The sequence below is a fragment of the Nothobranchius furzeri genome, chromosome 3, assembly GCF_043380555.1.
Source record: "Nothobranchius furzeri strain GRZ-AD chromosome 3, NfurGRZ-RIMD1, whole genome shotgun sequence".
In the NCBI taxonomy this organism is placed as follows: domain Eukaryota; kingdom Metazoa; phylum Chordata; class Actinopteri; order Cyprinodontiformes; family Nothobranchiidae; genus Nothobranchius; species Nothobranchius furzeri.
This window is the reverse complement of record NC_091743.1, coordinates 47,659,836-47,682,658: the sequence shown is the minus strand read 5'-3', so window position 1 is coordinate 47,682,658 and position 22,823 is coordinate 47,659,836. Positions and strand designations below refer to the sequence as shown.

The following is a 22,823-nucleotide window of genomic DNA, read 5'->3' as shown; positions in this document are numbered from 1 at the left end:
GGTGTGTGTGGGGCCAGGAACATGCTGGGTAAAGCCATGTGTGTGTGCATGGTTGTTTGTCCTGTGTGTCTCTGTGTTAACCTGCGATGGACTGGCTCTCATCCATCCCTTTGTGTCATTGCGCTTAGACTACTGTAACGCTCTTTTTACTGGTCTCAGCAAAACCTCTCGGAACATTAGATCCACATCTGAAAACCTCCTGGCTGTTCCTCGAACCAGACTGAAAACCAAAGGGGACAGGGCCTTTCGGACTATTGCACCCAGACTTTGGAACAGTCTACCTTCAAATCTCTGTCTCTCTAACACTGTAGAGGTCTTTAAAATCATCTAAAAACTCACCTTTTCATCCAGGCGTTCCCTCCCTAAATGTTTCAAAAAGATGGCTTTGTTTGGGTTCACACCTTCACTTTGTTTATACTCATGATTTTATTTTCTACTTTATCACTGCTATTGTTTTTCTGATGTTTTTATTTGTTAGAGGTATGTTCCCTGATCTTTATCATGTTGGACAGCGCTTTGTGATTTATATCTGTGAAAGGCGCTATATAAATACACTTTTACTTACTTACTTACTTACTAAAATGAAATAGATGCAGTTACAGCAAATAGCCACCGGAAGGCAGCATTTTCCCTCCTTCTCTTTATTCCTTACTGCTGTTTGTGGCCAGCAGAGGACGCAAATTTCCCATTCTTTTAAGGAAAAAAACAGTGTTTGGAAGAAATTAGTGTTTCTACTAGGGATGTCTTTTCCCTTTACTAATACAGGTTCATCCCCTTCAAATCCTCCTCATTCTCCTTCATAATATTATAATTCCCAAATTGTTTATTAAAAAAATTAAGATTTTTTTAAGCTTCTTTAAGACTAGGAGGCTGAAATGTTCTATTCTAATTGGCTAAAATTGAATGTGTGCAGGCTTCCCGGTGGCACAGTGGTTAGAGCTGTTGCCTTGCATCAAGAAGGTCCTGGATTCGCTTCCCGGCTTGGGATCTTTCTGCATGGAGTTTGCATTTTCTCCTTGTGCATGCAGAGGTTCTCTCCGGCTTCCTAACCACCGTCCAAAAACATGACTGCTTTTGGTTGATTGGTCTGTCTAAATTGTCCTTAGGTGTGAGTGTGTGTGTGTGTGTGTGTGTGCATGGTTGTTTGTCCTGTGTGTCTCTGTGTTAACCTGGGATGCACTGGCTCTCATCCATGCCTTTGTGTCATCGCGCTTAGACTACTGTAACGCTCTTTTTACTGGTCTCAGCAAAACCTCTCAGAACCTTATATCCACATCTGAAAACCTCCTGGCTGTTCCTCGAACCAGACTGAAAACCAAAGGGGACAGGGCCTTTCAGACTATTGCACCCAAAAATCATCTAAAAACTCACCTTTTCATCCAGGCGTTCCCTCCCTAAATGTTTCAAAAAGATGGCTTTGTTTGGGTTCACACCATAGACTGTACATACTAGTGTTGTCAAAAAAATCGATACCCAGATATAAATCGATACTAAAAGTGGTATCTAAATGAGATATTCCATCCCTGTGGTATCGATATTATGGACTATGATACACAGCCTTCTTCAAGTACACCGACACGCACGACAGCCAGATGCCGTAAAGCAGCCTCCGCCTCCCAGACAAACAGAAGAAGACGCCGCATGGCTACATTGCAATTTCCCACGCGAGTTGTCTCCAATCCAAGTTTTGTCTGCCAAATAAATAAACAAAAACATAAACAGCGAATTTGGGAGGCGCTTCACAGCCCAACTTAATTAGTCCGACATGTAGTTGTATATTCACGCTTATGTGCTTAAAGGAAACTCCCGTTTATTGCAACCCGGCCTTAATTTCTAGCATGCAGTACGTTTGTTTACTCACGCTGACAACTTTGGTGCTACTTGGATTCCCCGGGGTATTTACCGTAGGTCCATCACCAAATCGCCGTCAGCGTATATCCATATAACGGGTGCGGACGGGCACCCATGGTGCAGCCTCGAAATAGGACATTATCTGCACCAAAACATCTTCATGTCGAAAGGTTTTGTTAGGAATCATTAACGTGATTCCCCTGTTCGTTTGGAGCGGGTCTGGTCTGGGATTTCTAGGCGTAAACAGACTAGCTGCGGCTAATCTAACCGGCGCTTTTAATGACGTCACTGCCGTGCGCCAGTCTGTTTTTATTAAGATTACCGGTAGATGTACCTTTGTCCTACTGTGGAGAAATTTGTTTTCTCCCTTTATTGACCAACAGAGTTGTTCAAAAGTACAGAACAAAACATATGGCATTACAGCTTATGACAAAAATGCACCTTAAACAGAGTTTAAGCAGCAAAACATCACTCTGCAAATAGTGTATATATAGTGAGACAATTCATGATTTAAAATGTTAACTTTCACCAGTTTTTGTATGCACGTTTTAAAAAATGCTGATACTTTAAAGGTTTAAGCACTTAATACACTTAATTCTTAACATTTAATTTTTGTAATATAATGTGAGGAATGTTATTTTTTGAATAAACTTGTTCGATAAATGGGTGTTTTTAAATAGTATCGAAATCGAGTATCGGTTTTTGTCCAAGTATCGAATCGAGTTTGAAATTTTAGTATCGTGACAATCCTAGTACATACTGTACATAGACTGTACATACTGACTGATGGTTGCTAAAGAGCTGTGTATAAGCTAAGCACATTTAAAGAGAGGTGAATGGAAGGACAATGTGATTAAAAAAAGTGTACAAGCCACACCCTGGAGAGGATTGTGAAACCAAAACCATTAAAAAATGTGTATGTACCCCAGCTTTCAGTCTTATTTGTGACAGAGAAGACACTTCTGGTTCTTTTTGCAAGTCACGTTTGTAGTTGTGGACCCCTAAAAGTAAAGCTCTAGAACCGCCTCTGCTAGAGGGGAATAGGGGATGAAAAGAACACAGCTCGTCCATGTGCTTAGTTTTAGCGCGTTCACGATACCGGCACACTGGCTGCATGATGGCTGAGGGAGGCGGACCCGATTCGGGTAGCGCGGCAGACTCCGACTCGGAGCCGGTAGCCGCACAAATACCTACCCCATCAACGGAAAATCAGAAACAAACTATTGGGTCACTATTGAAAACAACTTTAAAAAGAGGGGACGAATGGTAAGAATCAGCTAAGTTCAACCCTATCTGAGGCTCCTGCGTTAGCTTGCGAGAAACCGGAAGTGCTAACATGCTACAGCTAATAGGCGTATAAAGCAATGAAACAGAAAGCTGTATTGCTAAATAGCAAGCTAATGTAACATGGATTAGCACGCTAGCTGCTAACCAAAGCTCTTCACAATTTCTGTTACATGGAGTGTATCGTTAAGGAATCAGCTATTTTGGCTGGGAGCAGCAGACTAATCACGTAAATAACATGTTGTTGAGTAACACAAAGTTATCTCGTTTTGTAATACGTTATCGGAGCCAACCGATGTGCTAGCTAGAAGGCCCCGTAGTCAGATGATTCGAGTCCAGCCGGCTTGTTGCTCAATCAGGTTCGCTGATATGATATGGCATTTCTTTACTGTCACTCTTTTCACACCGTTTTAAATCTTTAAGAGCATCCAGGCCTGGTTATAACGTAGCTAGGGCATTGAAAAGAGCCCATATTTCACAAATTAAGTATTATCGTGGAAAAATCTATACGTGCCTATAATTAAAGTAAAATAAAAAAAATCAACAACTTCAGTTTAGATAATAAGCTGTGAGATCTAAACTAGGTAACATGTGTGTTCTCTTAGTTAATATAAGGGCATTAACATAGAAAATACAAACGGTTAACTCTTTAGCTCCACGTTTGTTCAGTCACTCAGTTATTAGTAGATGACCTTTCACGATGCTACACTTATCCTGGCTTTAATCAGACACAGTTTAATAAAACCTAACGTGTCAAAGGGAACACAAGACACGGACATACCTGGGACATTACTGAATGAATGAATGTTTGTTACTAGATATCTCTTGAAGCCAATTAACTAAAGGTGATTCTTTAGACGAGATTAAGTAAAACTGGCTTGCTGTTACTATAACTGCCAGGGAATTGTGGTGTTACATAATGTTTTGTGTCTGCAGGAGGCAGTGGTTCTTATCCTTTATCCTGTTCTATATTCATTATCTGATAACTATAGACATTGGTGGTTATTATTTAGGGTAATTCTTGAGGATCGTTGTGTTCATTGTTATTTACGTAATAACAATTCATTCATTTGTCCTAGGTATCTAATAGACAGCCGGTGGTTCAAACAATGGAAAAAGTATGTGGGGTTTGACAGCTGGGATATGTACAATGTTGGAGAACGTAGCCTCTATCCGGGACCAATTGATAACTCTGGACTATTCTCAGGTATTTTATCAAGAGTCCTGTCTTGTTTTATTTTTAATCTTTCCAGCAGCCCCCGTTAAAAGTTGGTGTATTATTTATTTTTGTCTCCTAGACCAGGACACTCAGGCCCTGAAAGAGCACCTTATAGATGAACTAGACTATGTCCTTGTACCCACGGAGGCATGGAACAAGCTTGTCAGCTGGTACAGCTGTCTCGAGGGCCAGAAACCAATCGTCAGGAAGGTAGTCCCATTGAAGAGTTGTCTTCCTCTTTCTGTTTCACCAAGCTTTGCAAGGCGTTGACTGTCTCTGGCCTCTAGGTGGTTGAACATGGCATGTTTGTGAAGCACTGTAAGGTGGAAGTCTATCTGCTGGAGCTCAACCTGTGTGAGAATGACAACATGGACAACGTCATCACGCGCCATTTTAGTAAAGCTGACACCATAGGTAAGAATTACTGTGTGATCTCAAAGTGAACTTAAAGCAGATGCTGACAGCCCTGGTTCATTATACGTGTTTGTTTCCAGATACAATAGAGAAGGAGATGCGGAAGTTGTTTAATATCCCTTCAGAAAAGGAGACTCGACTCTGGAACAAATACATGAGCAACACGTATGAGCAGCTGAATAAGCCAGACAGCACTGTACAGGATGCCGGACTCTTCCAGGGACAGGTAGTTTTAGTTATTCCAATGACCTTAAAGAACACTGATCCACTGAAACAGCACAACCTTTGTAGCATATTAGTACTGTCTGCATAAATTATTCATTCACAGACATAAAATCAGAAAAATGATGGAGCCTAATGCAAAGCAGCTCATTAGCCCTGCAGTGAGACGTGCATTATTGTTTATCTTGTTGAGGAGTAGCTTTGGTTGGGTTGTTAAACGTTTCCTGTGACTTTTTTTATACGTTTGGTAGAGGTAAACAAGAATTGTTTCACTTTTAACTTAAATAGATGCTGAACTTTAGCCTAGTGAACTAGACCAAATTCTTGCTTTGCAAAGATTGGTCTAGGAATGCTCCACTGGAACCTCAGCAGCTCCTACCAGGACTCTGGCTAGCCAATCACAGCTCTCTAGAGGGGGTTCAAGCACATAAAGAGCTGTGATTGGTCCATAATGGTGGGCCAATCATAGTGCTCTATCTGCTTAGTGAACAAATCACAGAGCTTTATCCGCTTTGTGGGCCAATCAGGGCACTCTATGTGCCTGGTGGGTGGGATGATGCAACAGAGTGAAACAAGAGTATGTCACATTCATTGTCCAGTGGAATGCGGAGATCATTTGAAAGACAACGGTAGAACCCGCCCCACAACCGAGAGCCGTCAATGGAGCGTGGCCAGACTAAATAATACATTTATTTAGTCTGGCTTGCCAGGCCAGCTGAACTTGGTAAAAAGAAAGGATCTCATCAGGTTGTTGCCCTTGGTTACCATAAGTCAAGGGTAGGTAACTCCGGTCCTCGAGGGCCACTATCCAGCATGTTTTGTTTTAGCAGCCTTCGAGGACCAGAGGTGCCATAAGTCATTGTAATTCAGATCAGTTCTTGCTGTAGAACTATTGACCCCTTGCACCTGTGTCACCTAATTACGTGGGTCCACCATATCGGTTGGCAAAAGCATGTAAGCAGTGGGCGACACGAGTACTAAACAAAAGGAAAAGCACTGACCGAAATAGTTTTTTTTATTATTTTTTTCTTTTCTTGTTTTTGGCGATGTTTAGCATGGCTTCATCTAGTTCAACCCCGGTTCGGTTATCAGAAGAAGTAGCACAGCTAGGAGGGGCAAAAGTGAATTACAGGAATGGAGAACAAAAGTGGCGACTGAGGGTATTTATTTAGCCAGTTTAGCCTGGCTTTCAGGGTTCCCACTCGTCCTGAAAGACCTAGAAATGATAGACACATTTTCCAGTCTTAGAAAACGCATGGAAAATGGGAAAAAACATTAAATGTCATGAAAACGTTTGAGTTGCCCAGGAAAATAATTGTCCTTCCTTGTGGACGAATGCAAATGGGTTAAACATGTACTGCATGAATGTCTGTTTTCAGCTGCCTTCAATGGGCAATATTGGGCTGTAGCGCTTGTCTGCTGTCATTTCTTCATCTAGCTGGCACAGTGCCCCACGTGATGCTACCAACCAATCAAATTGCATATTCCCTTAGAACATTTCTGCTTCCCAGTGTTTTCATCTGTCTTTGCTGCTAGATTTACTGATTTTTCAGACCAAGTAAGGATTTAAAGTCGGCACTCGTTTTTGGTTTTAGTGGAGCCGTAGCCAACGTGACGACAGCTTCGAGATAGCGACGGGCAACAGGTAGTCATACCGGGCCATGTTCTACTCAGTATTTCATATTTGTTCCTAAAGGGAGCCTATGTCACTTCCGCATCATGGGTCACCGGAAGAACGAAAATATAAGTGCAAGTCAACGGGGCTAAAAACGCTATTTTCTAATTCCGCTTGTTTTGTGATATGGATATCACATATGATGTCTGTGAATTTTAAAGACACATTTTGATACCAAGAACGCGCTTATTTTCGAATGGGGGGAACGATATTTTAGGTTTTGTGTGAAAATAATTGCAAGACTACAAATGCGCTTCACGAAAGTGATGTCATCACACCAAACACGAAGGAAACTCAGGGGAAAGGGCTGTAAGTTCAACAAACTTCCCACAGGAGGAAAGAACCACCATAAATCTGGTCATTTGGTAAGTAGCAGCTACTTTGGGGAGATGAGATTATGTAGTGACATCACAAATGCCACGTGCCGATTTCTAGTTTGTAGTCATGCTAATTACAAACTTTTACAAGCTAATAAATCTCAAAGTACGTGACTGGCGTGGTCGAAACACCCATCATTACTTTTCATTTAATCATTTCAATTAACTGGTTAACCGGTTAACTATGGACATCCCTGCTACTTATCTCTGAGTTAGAAGTAATGTACAAAATATAAGGTACAACTGTAGAGAATAAAACCTTTCCAAAGCTCGGAATATACGATATATACCGATATTTTACTTTAGTTTGCCAGAATATTTAACACAGACCTGATAAATAAAAATAATTTATAGTAGGGCTGGGCGGTGTGGCCTAATATCAATTTCAAGATATATTGAGGATTTCACTTCGATGACGTTAAATAGACCATAACTACAGGTATGCGCATAAACAAAAGTTGTCCACTAGATGAAGCTGTCACACATGTATTACGCTGAGTCACATTTTTACGTGACTCAAGGTGGTACAGCTTCTTAAAGGGACATGAACGTTGCCAACCTACACACATCTTTTCATTGTTTTATTATCAAATTTATTGACGTGGGAATAATGATCTTGATAAGAGTCAGAAATGTCATTAACGATAAATTTTTGATTTTTTTGCCCAGCCTACTTTATAGTCAAAAACACAAACTCATAAATTTATGCCATTATTTATACCATATATATATATATATATATATATATATATATATATATATATATATATATATATATATACATATATATATATATATATATATATATATATACACATATATACACAGGGGGGGGGGGGTCGTGCGCTCCGTCCTGCAGCGCTCCTCGTGAAAGCGGGGGTGGGGGGGTTGCACACGTTCCGCTGCTGTTTCTCACCAGTATCAGCTGATGGAGGGCTCTAATTTCGTTGTGCCGTTCGTGTCAGCGGACACGGTAGGGTCGGGGAGGGGGAGGGGCATGACGCTTGGCGCTGGAGGAAACCATGCAGATGCATACTGTACCTTGGTGCGAGCAGATACAATTCATTTAAAAGATTGATAATGGTTAATATTGTCCAACGTTACTGACTGATGGTGAATACAGCCTGACTGTGAGAGTTTGGACTTTTAAACTGATATCAGTATGTAGCATAGCAGTGTGTCAACTAAAGTAGAGAATCACATCTGTTTAGTTGTGCTGGATTGCAAGTAGAGAAAAGCAGGTGGCAGTGTGAAAGACCGCAATCTTTGTTGACATAACAGTAAAGGTACACTATCGTATCTGTTTCAAAATATATCCCGAAATGATAACTATATTGTTATATCACCCAGCCCTAGGTGTGATAGCTTGACTCGTACTATAGCAGCTGAAAAAGTCTTAAATGTCCTGAAAATCATTTCAGTAGTAGTAATCCTGCTACTGGTTCAAGCCCGGTGCACTTGTGGGCACGTTTAACACACCTAGAGGTGTTACTAAAGTTAAGTGTTAACTAGCTAACGAATGTTAGCTTATTTCTCCTAGCTGCTGTTCACCGATGTAAACAAGCAGCCAACTTTGCTAGAATGATCCCCACAAGTTTTATAACATTATGTCAGTGTTTCCCTTTACACTGGAGCTGATAAAAAAAACCCCAAAACTAGAGAAGTCTGGATTCCTACCAGTTTTAGTCGCTGGCAGGGTCACCCGGTTCAGATGCTACTCACACACCGGGATGGGACAAGATGTCTCATAACGGCGGCACTCATCATACTAAATGAATAACATGATTTAACACGCGTAATCCTACATTTAGAACAATTTTATTGTAAATAATTCTCACATTTCACTAGAGTGGATTGTAAGTCTTACTGTGAAATCAACAAAGTAAAAGCGATAAAAGGCTGCAAACAGACTTGTTTTGACTAGCTTTAGGAGTTTCAGCGTGTGTAAACGTCTTTCTGCCTTCCGTCATGGCAAAGGGGGTGGTTCCATGAGCGAAGTGACGTCACGTGCAAAGGGTCGATAGAGAATGGTACAAATTTTTAATGCATCCGTAAAGCGTCCTGTGGCTAAGGATGCTTGATGGCAGTAGATGATGTCATATTATCTTCCTGATTGAGGCAGGGTTGCTGACAGAGGTGATGATGTAGCTTTAATGCTGCTTGCAGGTGCTCGTGATTGAACGCAAGAACGAGGACGGCTCGTGGTCGAGGCAACCTTCCCATCCCAAGTAAGCACACCCTTTTCTACAGTCAAAGATTTCTGTTGTTTTGTTTTGTTGTTATAACACAAAAAACATTTGAGCCAATAGAGTAATAAACGCGCCTTTACACAAATGGAATGAATTTATGAGCGACTGAGTTTCTTCTTCACCAGATCCAGCGCAACCCCATCTCGGAATTTCACCACCTCCCCAAAACTGTCCTCCAACTCATCAGTCAGTACGTCGCCAACGGTAACCAATGGAGACAGCAGCTCCAGCCCCGGGTGCACGCTGAACAACAGTACCTCCTCCAGCAACAGGTAAGAGATCGTTACAGATCATCTGTCATTTTCCTCTTTAGGAGTAATGTTTGTTGTTTTGTTTCTGATGCCAGGTGTGCGTTTGCCAGAGTATCAGTCTGATCCCACGGATGCCTTTCAGCATTATTATTATTATTATTGCGTTTTATTACATTTCATTGTAAACACAGTAAAAGAGCACGCTGTTCTGGGATAGATTCATTCAGAACTTTAATGGAACAGCAACAAAAGATGTTTTCTAGTTTGTTCGTTTGTAGTTTTCTCAACAATAACATGGTTTTTATGTGTCGGCAATATTTTAAACTGGAGATGTTGCGATCACGTTCTTTTGCTCGCGATCCAATTCCGAGTCATTTGATTTTAAGAATCTGCAGATGCCGAGTCCCGATCTGATATTTTAGAAATGTGTTAAGAAAATAGTAGAACACACTAGAGTTGTCTTTTAAGTTCTTTTTAATCACTCCGTAAACTGCTGTTTGGTTCCTGAATGTGTGTTCTCATGTCGGCTGTCTTGGTTGAATTGCTGCAGTAAACTAAGCCTTTTTTTAAGGTGGCGCATTAGAATTGTAGTGTTGAACGTAGCACTATCTTTACCGCCCAGTAGCACACATTACACGCGTTTATTACACACTCTTCGCTGTTCATTTAAAAATACATCCAAATTACAGTTTCTCTCTCTTCAGGTGACAAGTATGCTCGGTGTTAGCTAACAGCTACATGTTGTGGTGTGTGAATTCCCAGACTACCTTAAACAGTGTTGTCTGTGAACCTGTTGAATTAAAAACGAAGCCATTGTTGTTCTGTTTGGAAGTCTCTTTCTCCGGATTAATGTTCCAAGTCATGTTTGTTTTATATGGTCAAATCCGATTTTCCCCACCCAATTCCGATTTCCTGAAGTGGGTTCACCTTTGAGATAACGCTGTTATCTGTAATTCTGTTGTCGTGGAGAAAAAGGGACTTTTTGCAGCAAACATCAGGGAAGTTAAGACACTCTTTGTATAAAAACAACAAGTATAGAAAAGGAGATTAATTTGGGCCAACTGGGGGTTATGGAGTGGTCATGAGGGTCAGACCAATGAACAAAATAAGGACAGGTTTGTGTTAAAGTCCCAGTTGGACGTGTGCACGATAACGTGTTCATGTGCTTTTCCTTAATAATGCTTTATTGTATTTTAAATGTCTCCTTTTAACATAAATCTGAAACTTGCTTTATGATTTAAGGTACCAACACTAACTGAAACGTCTCCTCAGCAGATTCGGGAGCTACAGTTCCTACAGCTCCTACAACTACAGAGATTCCCAATCCCAACCTGGCCTGTGTGGGCTCAGTAATCTGGGAAATACGTGCTTCATGAACTCTGCTCTCCAGGTTAGAAGAGGAAGTTCGTGTCCTCATTCTGTCTGTTTTATTTATTTACATAATCCCCTTTCTGGTTCCTCTTCCTCTAGTGCCTGAGCAACGTGTCTCCGCTCACCGAGTACTTCCTCAACGATCAGTACGAAGCAGAGATTAACCGAGAGAACCCGCTGGGAATGAGGGGGGAGATTGCCGAGGCCTATGCAGATTTAGTGAAGCAGATGTGGATGAGCCGCAGCACTTACGTGGCACCTCGTACTTTCAAAGTGAGTCCGATCATTCAGAAGATGAAAAGATTCAAAGCTAGGAGTGGTCACACCTACCTGCTGTTCCTCTTCCCAGACCCAGGTTGGGCGCTTTGCTCCACAGTTCTCAGGCTACCAGCAGCAAGACTCGCAGGAGCTGCTGGCCTTCCTGTTGGACGGTCTCCATGAAGATCTGAACCGTGTCAAGAAGAAGCCTTATCTGGCCCTGAGGGATGCAGAGGGCCGGCCGGATGAAGTATGGCTCCTGTATTTACACGGTGTCAAAGTCGTTGATGTGAAGCTGCTCGAAGTGTTTCCTTTTACAAAACCGTGTTTTAGTTGTTGAAAGGAATAGCTGAGTTTTCCAGGGAGCTGTTAGAAAAGATTCCTGTCGTTCTTAGATGTTCTGTTGTTCAGGTTTTCATCTTCACCCTGAGCTGGTTTCTCATCATGTATCTTTGTGGGATTGTAGATCGTTGCCAAGGAAGCCTGGACCAACCACCGCTTACGCAACGATTCAGTAATAGTTGATATCTTTCACGGCCTCTTCAAATCAACGCTGGTGTGTCCAGAATGCTCCAAGGTATCTGTAACCTTTGACCCCTTCTGCTACCTCACGCTGCCTCTTCCCATGAAGAAAGACCGTACCATGGAGGTTTTTTTGGTGCGATCAGACCCTCAATCCAGACCCACACAGGTGAGTTAATCCTCCGCCTCACTGCTCCAGACGTGGAACTGTAATTAATCCACATTCGCTGCCAATTCTAAAGTTCCCAGTTGATAAAAATGTATTGAAAGGCAGTTAACTGAGGATTTCTTTTATTTTAATCTTGCAGTATCGAGTGGTGGTCCCCAAACTGGGCACAGTGACAGACCTGTGCAGCGCCTTGTCCAAACTCTGTGGAATTCCTCCAGAGCATGTTAGAACTTTACACTCTTAGCTAAATTTTCAACACAACACTTTAAGAGGACTTTCCTCTGACGTTGTACAACGCTTGTGTTTGCAGATGGTGGTGGCAGATGTTTACAATCATAGGTTCCATAAAATTTACAGACGAGATGATGGCCTCAACCAAATAATGGAGAAAGATGATATTTTTGTGTAAGTCTTGTTGTGTTAAACGCGCTTGGACCTTTGCTCTGGTCCGCGGGCTGACCTTTGCTGCTGGTTGCAGGTACGAGGTACAGGAGGAGGACAGGGAAAGGATGAACCTGCCCGTGTATTTCAGGGAGCGCCACTCCAAACACATGGGAAGCTCCTCGAGCACCTCGCTGTTTGGCCAGCCTTTACTCATCAGCGTCCCCCGACATAACCTGGTAGCAGATGTTCTTTATGTCAAGATCCTGGAAAGGATTGGGTAAGAACCAGCGGTGGACGGCAGCGCCCCTTAGCTGAAACAGAAACAACATCGCAGTTTTTAACTCGAGCTGCACAGTAGGGATGCACCGATCAGGTTTTTTGCTGCCGATCACCGATACCGATCATGTGGATTGGCCAGAAATTTTCTACAACATTATAATGAGTGCTACAAACTACATAATCTGGGAATAAAGGAAATGTAACCTAATCTAAAATGGTCTGTATTAGGGTTGTCATGGTGTGAAAATTTAAACTCACTGTTATTGTGACCAAAATTACCACGGTTTTCGGTATTATCGCGGTATTTTTTTAAACGTGTTACATTTTCACACAATTAAATAAACCCTGTATGTCAGGAAATATTGTCCTCAATTTGTGTCTAAATTTAGTCTAAAATGTGTTATTTTGTAATTATGTTGTTTATTTGTTTACATTTTTCCCCTTTAGTCTTTAAAATACCAATATTTGCCCATAACTTCTTATTTTTTGTCTGATGTCATCATTTTAAAAATATTAGATCAGATGATACTCAGTACTCAAGTAGCCTTCTAATCAGATACTTTTTTTACCCTTACTTGAGTAATAAACCCTATATCAGGAAAATATCGTCCTCGGTTTGTGTCCTTCCAGTGAGATTTGCAGATGTGGGAAAATGTCATCAGGCAGTAATCATTGTTAAATTCATAATTATTCTGGGAGAGAGACCAACTCTTCTCTGCCCCTGGGAGCCCCGTAATGCGTAGCGTCATTTCAACATGGGGGTGTCCGCGACACGGTTTATACGCAGGTAGCGGCGCTGCGGCTGCTTTATATAGCGACTCGTTGCCTTCTCCCTCAACCCAAATCCTCGGATCACGCATTTTAGCTAAAACGCTAACATTAGCTTGCCTAGTGTTGACTGTAGAGTTGTGGGTGATGGTCACGCAGATGTGTCATGAGATTTGAAGCGTTGCTGCCTTTCACACTTTTTCTGCACGTGCTGCAAACAGGATAGCCGTCTTCTATCAACTGTCCCTCTGCATTCTTCAAATATCCAAAAAATGCCCGTACTTCCCACTTTGTCTTCTTTGAGGGATAATAAATGTCCTGAGCGCTGCCGTCTCCTCCTTTGGCCATTATTTCAGCTTTAGCTTCAAGAAAGTTTTGGTTGTAAACAACAAAGCGTGCATGTGCCGCCGGCAACTTCAGCCGATGATACGGTGGCTGGTAAGGGTCACCGCGCCTACACCGCAGCCACAGTAATCCACCGAGATAATATAGTTATTAAAAAAACAAGACGGTTATTATTATTGTCAACTTTTTTTTTACCGGGGTTTACCGCTACACTGGTTACCGTGACAACCCTACCTGATCGGTTTGCTTTGATCTATTTTGAAAATTCCGATCAAAACCGATAGGGGCGCTATCGGCCGATTACGATCAAATGCCGATCCATCGGTGCATCCCTACTGCACAGTGGTATGTTTGAGCATCGACATCGCGGTGTGTACCATGGTCACATCATAGGTCTTATGGCGAGGTCAGAGAACTCAAGAAATTCTCGTCAAACCTTTAGGGTACCTGACACGCAGCGATCCACTAGTCACAGTCGATTTTACTCAGTTGGTGAAATCCGACCACGAGGAGTTGGTTATATGAGTTATTGTTGTTTTCTGAGTTTAATCGCCTTTTTGAGGCGTCGGTCAACAAAGTGCACCACAGCAGGTGAAAAATGTCCTATTTGCTCTGACGATTCTTCTCCGTGTTGTTCTGCAGGCGTTATGTAAAACCTGCACACAGCCCTAATGGTAGCAGAGCGTTGGCGTCTGCCACCATAACCAGCTGCAACCAGGCTTCTGAATGCTCCACATCATCCAGCCTGGGGGGCTGCGGCAGCCCCCAGTCGGAGGGGGCCTCGTGCAACTCCAGTAATGGCAGCAACCACTCAGGAACGTGCAGCGAAGCTAACGGGATCTATGATGGTGTGTAGCTGACACGATCATCGTTGATCACAGACCTAGAAGCCGGAAACAGTCTCATAAAAAATGATGGACCTGCTTGTGTTACCTTTGTGTTCAGCTGAAGAGGAGGCCATGGACCACCAGGTGAGCCCGGAACCGGAGAACGGTCAGTCTGAAGAGGAGGAGGAGGCTTCTGATTTGGAAAATGGGTCCAATGGAGAGACATCCAAGCTGTTCACCTTCAGCGTAGTCAACTCTTACGGGACAGTCAACATCAGCCCGCTGCCTTGTGATGGGAATGTCCTCAAACTTAACCGTCAGCGCTGTTATTTTAAGTTTAAAGCTTAGAACGTTTATATTTAACATTTTAAAACTTGGTGTCAACAGAGCCTGTCCCATCTGTTCTCCACCTGCAGCACATTCTACCGTGGCCATCGACTGGGACACGGAGTCAAAGAAACTGTGTTATGATGAGCAGGAAGCAGAGGTCGGAGCATCGATACGCCTCGGATCGCTTTTGTGACGCAACATGCAAACAGTCTGTTCATATTTTATGTAAATGTTTGTCTTTAGGCCTATGAGAAGCATGAGAGCATGCTGCAGCCTCAGAAGAAGAAAACCACTGTGGCTCTGAGGGAATGTATTGAGCTCTTCACCACGATGGAGACTCTGGGAGAACACGACCCTTGGTAATGCATCTTCTTTTACCTCCATCACATAAGTCTGAACCAGCTACCGTTTTCTGATCCAAATTGTGATTTCAGACAACGGGACCATGTGATCATCAAAGCTGTTTCTTTTCAGTGCTCCTAACTGACCTAGGATCTGTTTTACACATCTGCATATGATGAAACACATTCCCCCCCCCCCCCCCCCCCCCCCCCACACACACACACACACACACACACTCAGCAGCCAGACTCCGTAACTAGTGCTTCTGAGTTCCCTGATGTAAACATTAAAGGCATTATTTATGCATCTTTTTCATATATTTTTAACAATTTCCTTGAGCCAGTGTGTGCTAAAATGACCCTTTACAGCAGGGATGTTCAATTCCAGTCCTGGAGGGCCGATGTCCAGCATGTTTTAGTGGCTTCTCTGCTCCAATCACCTGTGCAGCAGCAGTTTATCAGACTCTGCAGAAGCCTGTTAATCACCTGCTGATTGAATCAGGCTTGTTGGATAACGGCCCGCCAGGTCCAGAACTGAATACCCCTGCTTTACAGGCAGGGTGTCCGCGAGGTCTTGAAAAGTCTTAAAAGTCTTGATTTTGATTTAAGGAAAATTAAGACCCTTAAAAAGTCATAAATTTGGGTAGTATTGGCACGAATTTAAATGACGTTTGTCTCATACTTGCAAACTTTTTCTGTGAAAATAGTTCATGAAGCCAAATATGACTTCCACGTGAATCAAAGAGTTTTTAGGAAAGGTGAGTTTTTGGTAGGGTTGCAGTCGCTCTTTATAAGAACCAATTTCTAGGCATGTCCCGATGCAACTTTTTCACTTCCGGTACGATACAGATATTGCAGCCTTCGGTATTGACCGATACCGATATCAATCCGATATATCAGCACAAATAATACGTACTTTACCTATTTCGTAGTGTGGAATGTATGAAAGGCTTGATCAAGTGATATTACTCAACTGGAGAACATGAACCAATAACAGTAAGTGTGAAAAAAAGACAATTTTATTTAACCATTTGTTTTAAAAATGTGAACATTAACGGACCGCTTATATAGAAGATTTTTGATGCAGTCCGATATAATCCGATACACTATTTTTCGGCCGATATCGAATTACTTCTGATATTGATATCCAAACGGGTCATCCCTGCCAATTTCAGAAAAGGGAGTTTATCTTCTTCACAAATATCTTTGTTAGTGGGTCACGAGTCATCATTTGACCAATCACAGATACAGCTTGGCAAACATACACTGTGGTAGCCAGAAGCGCGGCTCCACTACTGTTGATTCAACATCTTGCAGTGGTTGGAGGTTCCTGCTAAAACCAAAAGCCAAAGAAGATTCTGACAGAAAAAAAGATGTTAGAGTTGTGTTGTTTCAGATGCGTACAAGCTTAACCCTTTTAGAGCACATCTTCCCTACATATCTTCTATAAGAGATTTGAAATTAATACAAAACTTGCAAAAGAGAATGGGTATGTTTTAAATGAGATTAGTGGAAAATTAAAATAAACATAAATAGATCTAAACTATTACTGGTGTTCTTATTATCATTCTGTTTTGAAGAGTCAGGGCAAATATTCAGTGGAAACTCTGAAAAGCTGCTTAAACCTGCGTTATTTTTTTATTGTGGGCCTCTATATTATTAAAATTAGTTGATGGTTTAAAATAATTTTAGCTGAAGTCACTCAGAGCCACTGCAGAAGGTGCAAAGAGCCTGAGTTAAGCTGGTAACTGGAGAGGAACGAGAAATAGTCTTTAAGCCTTTGCTGTTAGCTTGTTCAAGTTGAATTCAAATAGAATATATTACATGAAATATGTGATGATGATCATTTTAAGTAGTCATGCACTGATGTGAACATTCTGGGCCGATACCGATATTAATATCACTGTTATGGCCGATAATCGATATTTGCTGATACCAATATACGGACATTAATGCTTCTAAAATCAGCAGATTTTGTATAGAATGAAAACAAAGCTAAATTTACATTATTATGTACACTAGGGCTGGACAGTATAGAAAAAAGGTATATCGATAACAATTTTTTATCCATCCGTCCATCCATTTTCATCCGCTTATCCGGAGTCGGGTCGCGGGGGCAGCAGCCTAAGGCAAGAGGTCCAGACTTCCCTCTCCCCAGCCACTTGGGCCAGCTCCTCCGGGGGAATCCCAAGGCGTTCCCTGGCTAGGTGAGAGACATAGTCCCTCCACTGTGTCTTGGGTCTACCTTTAGGTCTCGTCCCAGTTGGACGTGCCCAGAAAACCTCATCAGGGAGGTGTCCAGGAGGCATCCTGACCAGATGCCCGAGCCACCTCAACTGGCTCCTCTCGATGTGGAGGAGCAGCAGGTCTACTCCGAGCCCCTCCCGAATGACAGAGCTTCTCACCCTGTCTAAGGGAGAGCCCAGCCACTCTTTGGAGAAAACTCATTTCGACCGCTTGTATCCGCGATATTGTTCTTTCGGTCACTACCCAATGGTCATGACCATAGGTGAGTGTAGCATCGTTGATCGACCGGTAAATCGAGAGTTTCGCCTTCTGACTCAGCTCTCTCTTCATCACGACAGACCGGTACAACGCCTGCATCACTGCAGGTGCAGCACCAATCCGCCTATCAATCTCACGCTACAGTTTTCCCTCACTCGTGAACAAGACCCTGAGATACTTAGACTCCTCCACTTGTGGCAGGACCTCCTCCCTGACCCGGAGAAGGCCTTCTACCCTTTTCCGAATCAAGACCATGGTCTCAGATTTAGAGGAGCTGATTCTCGTCCCAGCTGCTTCACACTCGGCTACGAACCGCTCCAGCGAAAGCTGAAGATCATGTTCTGATGAAGCCAACAGGGCCACATCTGCAAAAAGTAGAGACCTGATCCTCAGGCCACCAAAACGGATGCCCTCCACACCTTGGCTGTGCCTAGAAATCCTGTCCATAAAGGTTATGAACAGAATCTGTTACAAAGAGCAGCCTTGGCAGAGTCCAACTCTCACTGGGAACAAGCCCGACTTACTGCCGGCAGTGCAGACCAAGCTCTGACACCGGTCATACAGGGCCCTTACAGCCCGTATCAGAGGGCCTGGTACCCCATACTCCCGGAGTACCCCCCCACAGGGCCCCCACAGGGATACAGTCAAACGCTTTTTCCAAATCCACAAAACACGTGTAGACTGGTTGGGCAAATTCCCACGCACCCTCCAGGATCCCCCTAAGGGTATAGAGCTGGTCCAGTGTTCCACGGCCAGGACGAAAACCACATTGCTCCTCCTGAATCTGAGGTTCAACAATCCGACGGACCCATCTCTCCAGAACCCCTGAATAGACCTTACCAGGAAGGCTCAGGAGTGTGATCCCCCTGTAGTTGGAACACACCCTGCGGTCCCCCTTTTAAAATAAGGGGACCACCACCCCAGGCTGCCAGTCCAGTGGGACAGCCCCCGATGTCCACGCGATATTACAGAGCCGCGCCAGCCAACACAGCCCCACAACATCCAGAGCCTTAAGGAACTCCGGGCGGATCTCATCCACCCCTGTAGCCTTGCCACAGAGGAGCTTTTTAACCACCTCAGTGACCTCAGCACCAGAGATTTGAGAGGCCAACCCAAAGTCCCCAGTCGTCACTGGACGAGGTGTCGGTGGGATTGAGAAGGTCTTGGAAGTATTCTGCCCACCGATCCACAACGTCCTGAGTAGAGGTCAGCCGCACACCGTCCCCACTATAGACAGTGTTGGTAGCGCACTGCTATATTGATCGATTTCGATGATTATTGAAAATCACTTAAAAAATTGGAGAAAACATATTTTACGTGCAGCCCTGGCCTTTTTATTTTCTTCTCCGCCTCTTCTTGTTGAGACATCTTGCTGCCTCATGCTCTGTTTTGGTTTGAGAAGGGGAGGGCCTGGTGAAGTGGCGTGCCTGAGTCTGAGGTTCTGATTGGTTAGGAGTAAGTAGGGAGACTAGAATGCTGCTACCTGATAGGTTATAATGAAAGAAGGAAACTATTTTATCAGTTTTGTCGACCCATTTTTTTTTCTATCGCACCACCTGTCTATTGATAGATATATGAACTATTGAAATATCGTCCAGTCCTAATGTACACACTCATTTGACCTTCTGAGATGATTACCATCACTGTCACATGACTAAATAAATACCCCCCCCCCCCCCACACACACACCCTCTGAAACATAAACAAATGGAAACAAGATGGAAAAATAATGGTTCTTCTATGCCAGCTGTTTGCTTGCGTTTCCGTACCACGTGGCTTTATGTACCATTGCTACAGCTGTGCTGTCCCGGACAATAAGAGTAGGAGGATGGGATTGATCTCACAAGCCACTGAGTGCAAGACAAGCACCTTACTTCAGTACCACAGCAGCTTATCCAGGCCTTTTCAGATAAAGACAGATAAAATCTGCCAGATTAATTACAAAAAAACTGCAAGTGAGGTCCTATGAATGACCAGTTTTCTCCTGTTTGATATAAACCTATGGAGTTGGTAAAAAGAATGGATTTCAGCGCTGAGGAGCAGATGCTGATCATTTAAAAGCTGTTAGTCCAAAACTGTAAGGGACAAAAGCTTTCAATAATCAGCAGTGGTGGGGACACGTCCCCAGCCAGAGTAACGCCCTGGCTTACCGTCCTTAAACACTAATTAGCGTAGAGCGTTAACGAGTTCTTCCAGACAGTTACTGCTGAAACGTGTCCTTTCAGAATAAAACAGTCCCTGGCTCTTCTTCACAAATTAAGCCCTGCTCTGCATGCAGGTTTCTTGCCTCTAGTAGCTTTTAATGTTTAGATGGTATGATGTCATTTCCGGTCATGTTTGTGAATGTTACTGTACATAGGTCAGCCCTTCTATGAAAATGAAACCTTTTATGCTTTCTTGTTTACTTTAACGCAGGTATTGTCCAACGTGTAAGAAACATCAACAGGCCACGAAGAAGTTCGACTTGTGGTCGCTGCCGCGCATCCTGGTGGTTCACCTGAAGCGTTTCTCCTACAATCGATGTTGGAGAGACAAGCTGGACACCCTGGTGGACTTCCCCATCAGGTAGGACATCAGGAATTCTTTCCATCAGTCCAAAGAATGAGAAAGTCATAAAGAAAATTAAAGTCAACAAAGGAAAAGATAAATTCACCTTATTTATCACCCATTTCCAGGTTTAAAATGTCTAAAACAGGATGTTATTACTGACCTAAGCTCAGAAGAGTATGACCCAAGTCAAGCACTTTGGTCGGTCTAGGGAGGGTCTGCCGTCCCCCCTGGAGCTCAAAAGGATGACCATCAGTTGCGGTTCTCGGGCTGGGTCGTGGGTCAGAGTATGGCCCGAGTCGAGCACTTTGGTTGGCTACTGGGGGGGGTGCTGTGCCCCCTGAAGCTATGGGAATGAGCTCCAGCAGCCTGGTATTTGTCTGAGAACCAGACCCGGGGAGGCCCGCTCTCCCCCACTTTGTGCCTGGAGGCAGGCCCCAAGGTCTGCCTCGGCCCGTGCGCTTTGCCCTGGTGTTAGTCTGAGAACCAGACCCGGGAAATTCCCTAAGTGTTGCCCAGAACAAGCACCAGTGCTGTAGCTTTAGTTCTAGCTCTAGATGGAGCTGGGACCTGAAATCACTGGTCTTATCTGAAAATGTAAACACCAGCATCACTTTCAAGAGGTGAACTGGTTTCTTAGCTCAGAACTTTAATGCTCACACAAGAACAAACGCTTTGTTCTTGTTCCTCATATCTTTTTATGGTTTTGATAAGAAGCCATGTCCATCAGCACGAGTCTCTGCTTCAATGTGACCTCCTTCTGTTTAACCCGGAGAAGTTGCCTCAGGATCGTGTGTCCTAATGACCACCAGCCACAGGCTGACTTCTGTTTGGAAACTTGTGTTTCCAGGAAACGAGGAAGCAGAAACACGCGACGGAAGATCTGAGTCGTACTGATTAAAGGCAGAAAGAGAGATGACCTCACACAGGAGTGGTTTAATCTACCTGTTTGAGTATTTGGGCCGTGTTTCTAACCTTGTGTTTTCCTTTGCCAGGGATCTAAACATGTCCGAGTTTGTGTGTGACCCCAAGGCGGGCCCCTACGTCTATGACCTTATTGCTGTTTCTAACCACTATGGAGGAATGGGGGGTGGTCACTGTAAGTTTTCTGACTTTATACTTTCAGTTCAGTTGGGAAACATAATGTTGGTGGAACGCTACGGTCCGCAGCGACCTCGTTTATTCTGATGTTTGTTTTTGTCTGTTTGGAGGCTAAACGGGTCACGCTGTCTGTCTGAATAAATGATGATGTTGTGTTTTCTGTGTGAGACAGACACGGCTTATGGGAAGAACAAGGTGGAGGAAAAGTGGTATTACTTTGATGACAGCAGTGTCTCGTCTGCCTCAGAAGACCAGATCGTGGTGAGTTTGACGCTTTAATTGTTGTTGTTGGGCGTGAATGTCGGTGCTGGTGGCGTTCCTGTCTGTGGTGTCGGGTGTCCTGTCGTACACGTGTAATCTTAACCCTATCATCTTGTTGCAGACTAAAGCCGCCTACGTGCTGTTTTATCAGCGCAGAGACGAGGAGAGCCACGCCACACCTCAACCATCTGCCTCACTGGGAGGCGCCCCCGAATCAGCCGACGACCACATGGACACAAATTAGTGAACACACACTGAAAATGTCAGGTGGACACCTGGATACGCACACACGATCCTTCTGTTGTGACAAAGGATTCCACAGACTTAAACCCGCTTCCCTTCTATTTGGTTTGATTTTGGTTGTCGTTTTTTTGGCCAGAGCCAACAGCCTTGTCTGAAGAGTGAACTCTCCACAGCAGGTGGCCGACGGAGTCCTGCTCATAGCTACTGGTTTGGATTCAGGAGGAATTCTGATGCATATAGGTCCTCTCACTGGAAGAACAGAATGTTAGAAGTGCCCTCCAATGTGTAGATAAGCAAATGTTTCTGTTGCCCATGAGAACATTCAGCATTATTTAAATAATAATAAGCCAAATGCTCGTATTGTTTCAACCAAAGCATTCAGAGGTATTTATGGAAAAATGGAGCAGAAGCAAGCAAGATGCTGGAGTTGTGTTTAAGCTAACGGCTAATACGGTAGCTCTGCTTATGCAAACGCAGACCTACCAGGAGACGAGTACCCGGGATGATCAACGCTTCCACCTCCAAGCTGCCTGTTTATGGGTGGAGCTGTGGAGGTGGTGTTGCTTCAGGTTAGCTGCTGCAGCTTTGCTCCAGCGCCGCTATCATGAAGGAAATATCCTTAACATTTGCATCATCGGTCCAGCCTGGTTTTTGTTTTCCCATAAATCCACAGCCTTGGTTGTTCTGCTCATCGTGCCCCTGATGAAGAAAAGTTCTACACTGATAACGTTTTTATTTTTGTAATCACAAAGGGGTAAAAAGACAAGAGGAGAAGAAAAGAAAAGCGGCCTTTCTATTCCTGCAACCTGACAAAAAGGAGGCACTTTCAAATCTTCCTGATCTACCTGCTTCTAGTGTAACTAGACGTGACACAGGTGTGTGTCGCGGCCGTGGCGTTGATGCTTAGGCCTCGTCTCACACACACACACACGTACACACGGATCATTTTACCGTCTTTATAAGGATAGACTGGTTGCTGCCTGATTAGCCTCCTAGCTCACCTGCGATAGCTTCTTCTCATTAGTTGTGT

The 22,823-nt window shown here is 43.6% G+C and overlaps 1 protein-coding gene across 2 annotated transcripts; it reads left to right on the top strand.

The window, feature by feature from the left end:
• Nucleotides 1-2,925: 2,925 nt before the first annotated feature.
• usp4 (ubiquitin specific peptidase 4 (proto-oncogene)) lies at nucleotides 2,926-22,660 on the top strand. Of its 2 annotated transcripts, none has more exons than XM_015959809.3 (22): nucleotides 2,926-3,117; nucleotides 4,215-4,342; nucleotides 4,434-4,564; nucleotides 4,642-4,768; nucleotides 4,849-4,994; nucleotides 9,209-9,270; nucleotides 9,417-9,563; nucleotides 10,818-10,932; nucleotides 11,013-11,186; nucleotides 11,263-11,421; nucleotides 11,638-11,862; nucleotides 12,002-12,085; nucleotides 12,173-12,267; nucleotides 12,341-12,523; nucleotides 14,281-14,486; nucleotides 14,584-14,781; nucleotides 14,882-14,952; nucleotides 15,039-15,154; nucleotides 20,057-20,206; nucleotides 21,184-21,287; nucleotides 21,462-21,550; nucleotides 21,672-22,660. In XM_015959809.3, the coding sequence occupies exons 1-22, from the start codon at nucleotides 2,966-2,968 to the stop codon at nucleotides 21,792-21,794; spliced, it is 2,985 nt and encodes a 994-aa protein (XP_015815295.3). In that variant the 5' UTR covers nucleotides 2,926-2,965; the 3' UTR covers nucleotides 21,795-22,660. The 2 variants fall into 2 exon arrangements, with proteins under 2 accessions (XP_015815295.3, XP_015815294.3); XM_015959808.3 differs by having other exon boundaries at nucleotides 10,815-10,932.
• Nucleotides 22,661-22,823: the final 163 nt, after the last annotated feature.